General features: G+C 51.5%; 1 protein-coding gene across 2 annotated transcripts; it reads right to left on the minus strand.

Moving 5' to 3' along the window:
- Nucleotides 1–419: 419 nt before the first annotated feature.
- nocta (nocturnin a) lies at nucleotides 420–4,336 on the minus strand. Of its 2 annotated transcripts, XM_038270448.1 has the most exons (4): nucleotides 4,194–4,336; nucleotides 3,708–4,120; nucleotides 1,435–1,689; nucleotides 420–1,365 (listed from the first exon to the last, which is right to left on the minus strand). In XM_038270448.1, exons 2-4 carry the CDS (start codon nucleotides 3,916–3,918, stop codon nucleotides 500–502), a joined length of 1,332 nt encoding a protein of 443 aa, XP_038126376.1. In that variant the 5' UTR covers nucleotides 3,919–4,120; nucleotides 4,194–4,336; the 3' UTR covers nucleotides 420–499. The 2 variants fall into 2 exon arrangements, with proteins under 2 accessions (XP_038126376.1, XP_038126377.1); XM_038270449.1 differs by lacking the exons at nucleotides 3,708–4,120; nucleotides 4,194–4,336 and adding an exon at nucleotides 2,346–2,433.
- Nucleotides 4,337–5,982: the final 1,646 nt, after the last annotated feature.

Consider the following 5,982-nt stretch of genomic DNA (forward strand, 5'->3'; position numbering starts at 1 on the left):
AGGAAATGGAACCAGATTGAACCGGCCTTAGGAAATGGAACCAGATTGAACCGGCCTTAGGAAATGGAACCAGATTGAACCGGCCTTAGGAAATGGAACCAGATTGAACCGGCCTTAGGAAATGGAACCAGATTGAACCGGCCTTAGGAAATGGAACCAGATTGAACCGGCCTTAGGAAATGGAACCAGATTGAATCGGCCTTAGGAAATGGAACCAGATTGAACCGGCCTTAGGAAATGGAACCAGATTGAATCGGCCTTAGGAAATGGAACCAGATTGAACCGGCCTTAGGAAATGGAACCAGATTGAACCGGCCTTAGCAACTGGAACCAGATTGAACCGGCCTTAGCAACTGGAACCAGTGTGAACCGGTCTGGGTGACGCTGCAAGCAGACAGAAGCTCAGGCAGGAAAACACGTTCAGAGTAAAAATCACTTTATTTCCAACATGAAGTCCAAACAGCAGCGATGAGAACCTTGGAGGGAAGCAGAAGCAGTCCTACAGGAGCCTGTGAGGCTCCTCCTCCCTGAAGCTGATGTCACAGAGCAGGGACAGGTGGTCGGAGGGGTAGTGGTAGGAGGGCAGGCGGTCGGGTCCGATCTGCTCCTCGGTGGGGAGCTCCAGCAGGCCCTCCACGCTCAGCGCCTGCTGGCTGTACCAGATGTAGTCCAGAGTTCCGCGGCTCTCGCCGCTCGGCCGGATCTTCCAGGTGGTGTAGGCTGGCTCTGATTGGCCATCGGAGCTCAGCAGCTTATAGGCTGAGCTCAGACCCAAAGGGGAGGAGCTAAAGCGCCTGTAAACGTCCTCCGAAGGCTCTGCGTTGAAGTCCCCACACACCACCAGAGGGACGGCTCCTGGCTCCGCCCCCTCCAGGCCGCTGCCGTGCGCCGTGATGCTCTGCAGGCTCTGCAGCAGGTCGGCGCCCTGCGCGCTCCTCAGACGCTCCCAGCCGCTGCGAGCCTTCAGATGGGTGACAGCCACGCACAGCCGGCGGCCTGTCACCCGGCAACGCAGCGTCTGCGCGATGGCCACCTGGTTGGTGGGCAGCATCATGGCGGAGAGGCGGAGGCGCGCCGTGGAGAGCGGGCTGAAGCGGGAGCGGCGGTAGAACAGGGCGCATCCGTCCGGCCCGTTGTTGTCCTCCACGTCCAGACACGGCGACCAGGGTTTGGGCAGGAAGCTGCCGTGGTAACCGAGGCGGGCCATGATTGGCTGGAAGGTGTCGTGGTAGTGGTCCACTTCCTGCAGACACAGGACGTCGGGTCGCAGGCTCAGCATCTCCTCCAGGATCTGGTACTTCCTCTGATGCCAGCAAAGCGCGTCCAGCGGACACCTGATGAAGCCGTCCTTCCACTCGCCCAGCGCTGCACACATCAGAACCACATCAGAAACAGAACCAGAATCAGAACCAGAAGCTCTGGGCAGGGTCCTACCTTGAGCCAGGATGTTCCACTGCATGATCCGGATGGGTGGGTTGTGCTTGCTGGTGCAGGGGGGGCCTGGTCTGGGTCGGACCAGCTCTCTGTGGGGGCGGGCCGGGCGGCTCTGCAGCGCCTCCTCACACTCTCTGAGCAGCTGGTCCGGTTCCAGGTCCGGTTCTAGGTCCAGTTCCAGGTCTTCCTTGGTGTATGGGTCGGGTTGGACCATTGTCCCAAAGAACCTGCTGCTGGCGCCGCTCACTGGACCAACTGGGAGGGAAGCAGAGAACAGAACCCATCAGAACCAGCCGATCAGAACCTGCCGATCAGAGACGGACCCACAAGAACCAGCCGATCAGAACCGGCTTATCAGAGACGGACCCATAAGAACCAGCCAATCAGAACCGGCGCATCAGAGACGGACCCATAAGAACCAGCCAATCAGAACCGGCGCATCAGCGACGGACCCATAAGAACCAGCCGATCAGAACCGGCGCATCAGAGACGGACCCATAAGAACCAGCCGATCAGAACCGGCGCATCAGAGACGGACCCATAAGAACCAGCCTATCAGAACCGGCGCATCAGAGACGGACCCATAAGAACCAGCCGATCAGAACCGGCGCATCAGAGACGGACCCATAAGAACCAGCCGATCAGAACCGGCGCATCAGAGATGGACCCATAAGAACCAGCCTATCAGAACCGGCAGTGGTTCTGGTTCCTGTTTGTTTAGGTGAACCCTGAGTTCAGCAGAAAGTTCTGGAGGTTCCGTCCCTTCAGCTACCGGGTCAGTGGGCCAAACCATCTGGATCAGAGCTGCTCCAGAGTCCAGAACCAGCCGGACCCACTGCCCAGAGCAGCTGCCCTCTAAAGAGCGTCCTCTGAGGAAGAAGAGGAGGAAGAAGAGTAGATTCAGGTCCTACCAGGGTCGTCCATCTTTGGTCAGGACGGCGTGTCTGCCTTCTCCCAGACAGACTGACCCGCTTCCAGCCAGGACGTCTGCGGCTGACTCTGCTGTGACTCAGCAGATAACCCCCCCCCCGCCCCGGGTCAGTCATTAGCCATTCTGACCTGACAGGCTCCGCCCACCTTAAGCTGCTCCACTATGATGATGATGATGATGATGATAGAAACTTTTTCTATCAGCTGTATTTCAATTTCTGATTGATTCTGGATTCAAGTGATTTAAAATTAAATTCATTCATTTGAAAATGTTCATCATCATCAGAACCGTTACAGTCCGACCCATTCCACCCAGAATGCCTCTATTTAAAGCTCACAAACAGAACCTCTGGTTCTGGTATCAAACTCACAGCCTGCTGCTCCTCAGAGGTCCGAACCCTCAGAACCACCCGGCGCGGTCCTCTGGACCAGCAGTTCCTGTTCAGCAGACCAGGAACCGGGCCCATTGGGCCCATCAGCAGCTCGGTTCTGGATGTGAGGAGCAGCGTGTGGAACCGAACATCAGCCCTGTGGGTCCATGATCCGACAGAACCACTAGAACTAAAGGTTCTGGAACTTTAAGGACAATAAAGGTCTGCTCCCAGCGGTTCTGAGAAGAACAGAAGCGCCATGTTGTTCCTGAGGAGGAATGAGGAGCATCTGGTTCTCCAGAACACAGACCCGGTTCATCACAGCACAGAAACAGAACCCTGCTGTCTGCAGCGGATCAGAACCATAGAACCCACAGCGGCCCGGCCGGTTGGGTTCACTAACCAGAGAGGATGGTGAACAGAACAAGGCTGCGGTTCTGATGGACCGCCTCTGATGACAGAGCAGAACCTGGACTGAGATGGTCCAACCCGGCTCTGTAGAAATCTGACCCGCTCCAGAACCGGTTCTGTTGTTTAGTTGGACCTCAGAACCAGTGGACCCGGTTGGCCCAGTGTGTGACCCGTTCAGACCCGGAGCTGGTTCTGGTCAGGAAACCTCTGGGTTCAACGCTGTGGTTCTGTTGGCTTCTTTGGGCCTTCAGCACCAACCGCACCAGAACCAGTGGATTAAACCCAGTTCTACTGGAGGTATTAGAACCGGGTTCAATCCGGGTCAGAACCATCTCTGGACCGGTCCATGGTTCTTCCAGAACCAGAAGGTCCAAATGAACGCAGAGGTTCGGATCAGAACAGACCGCCTGGTTCTGATGAGGCAGCAGACCCTCCGGTTCGGATCCTCACTCACACCGAACCGCTCAGTTCGGTTGTCATGGTGACGCACAGCTCAGACAGTTCAGCTGGTGACGTCACGCCGCGGTGACAGAAGTGAATGAAGATGAAAGCAGTAGCTACCTGGTGCCGCCATGGTTCCGGTTCTGGTTCCGCTTCCTCCGCTGGGAGCCTTCGGGCCTCCGGGTCCCCCTCCCCCTCCACCGGGGCCGGTGTGGTCGAAGCGGGCCACCGTAGGAGCTGCGCCCACCGGGAGAAGCGGCGTCCGGGCTGTCTGTCCCCCCAGAGACGACATGTGGCTGAATAAGACGGAACAACGACGAGCTGGATTCATTCTGGGCCCTCCGGAACCGAACTCACAACCTCCCGCAGAGAATTGAGTCAAAGTTCCAGCGATGAACCGGAGTGAGGAGAAGAAAAGCCGGTGAGGAAGTTACATCATTTTCCCAGATGCCGGTAGGCAGGGGGGTCCGGTTGATGGGTCGGTCCACAACTTCCTGTCGAGACCTCCGAATGTCGATCAGACCCTCTGTTCTCTCTAGAAGGGGATACAGCTCTATTTAATCATTTCTATAGAGCTAGTTAGACCGCTGACCAAATAATACCTACCTGAATTTTAAGGCCGGATCCTCCTGCGCACCCCTCCGCTCTGCTGCGGTGGTTCGGTCCGCTCCAGGTTTCGTAACGTTGAGCGGAAACTCATGAAAAAAGGGGGCGTTGCTTGGTAAGACCTCAGCCAATCAGCGTTCTGAAACTTTACAAGGAAAGTATGAGCAATTGTGACGTCAAAGCCCCCCCCCACCCGTTCACACGACTTTTTGTTTCTTCACAATTGAATTTATTTGCAAAAAGTACATTTTAAAGCCAGACTGTTTAAAATAATGAGAATAAGTATGTTATGGACGCACTGCTTTGACGGGATTATAATTAAATAGACCAAATATAAGGAATTAGATTTATTTAATTGGTTCGGTGGATGCACATTAATTAACAATATTTAAATGTATCAGACTTCAGCCATTTTAAATTTCCCTAAAACCAGCACTTAACTACACAAATTTGTCAAATACAATCAATGTAAGCAATAAATATATAAGAATATTATGAAAATGTCCTAAAACGTAAAAAAGTAATTAAAACCAACTCATTGTTCATACTGAAATACAGACAGGAGGCCCCAGGATGGAGGTAGGAGGGTCTGGCCATGCACAATGATGACAGAAGTTGTTTTTTGAACAGAACGTTTTGGTTCCAGCAGAACCACCTCCTGATTACTGCAGGGAAAACCATGGAGCTACCATAGATCCACCCCACTGCTGTAACACCATAATCTCCCCATGTGGGGAAATAAAGTGATTTCTATTCAAATCTATTCAGTTTATTTCTATAGCACCAATTCACAACACATGTCATCTCAAGGCACTTTACAGTTCAACCAGATCATCCAGTCAGATTGATTCAAAGTTTTCTGTCTAAGGAAAACCAGTTGATTGCATCGACTCATTGACTCTTCAGCAATCCCTCACACTAAGCATGCTTGGAGCGACAGTGGAGAGGAAAAACTCCCTTTGAACAGGAAGAAACCTCCAGCAGAACCAGGCTCAGTGTGAGCGGCCATCTGCCGAGGCCGACTGGGGTTCAAGGAGACAGAAGCAGACATAGAAATAGAAGCATAGATAGAAAAGACAACTGTAAAAGGTGGCCCTGTCCAGGAAACTATTCTATTCTCTTCTAGTTGTCTTTTTGAATTGAATCTGTCAGATGTTGTGATTGGTAAATTTCCAATCCTTCGCAGCTTTTAATGAAAATGCACTCTGACCAAAAGCACTGTTCTGGAGAGGAAGAGTTTGATCTTCCCTGTTTGATCCATTTGTTGTTTCTTATATTTCTATATAAGCTGTTGGTGCAGAGGACCGATCAGTAACTACTTTATTAGGAAGACTGAGAATAACATTCAATGTTCTTTCTTTCTTTAAAGCAGATTTTCCCATTCTGACCAGAATATTACACGTTCTTCAAATAAACGTTCAGTATTCCACCATGACTCTGGCACTATTTATACATTATGTGTTTGAGGCAATGAGCAAATATTTCTCTGTTTTTAGCTTTAAAAGCTCCTTCGATGTTTAGATATGGGAGAAGTTTGTGAATACATTTTAATGCATTCTGTTTCAATTAAAATGAATTCATGAAGGTTTTTCCAGATGGACATTTAGTCCTAAAAAGCATTTACCGATTAATTAATGATGTTTCTGATTCGTTAGCAGACCCGCCCGGCCTCACTGATGGAGAATCAGTGATTGTTATCATTCATGGTGGATCAGTTTTAGGATCTGTGTGATGATTCTCATGTTTTGATGATTTTCTGCACGTTTGTTCTGATGTTTTTATGATGTAT

This window comes from Cyprinodon tularosa, unplaced genomic scaffold (assembly GCF_016077235.1).
Source record: "Cyprinodon tularosa strain WSP-4 unplaced genomic scaffold, ASM1607723v1 ctg760, whole genome shotgun sequence".
NCBI lineage: Eukaryota > Metazoa > Chordata > Actinopteri > Cyprinodontiformes > Cyprinodontidae > Cyprinodon > Cyprinodon tularosa.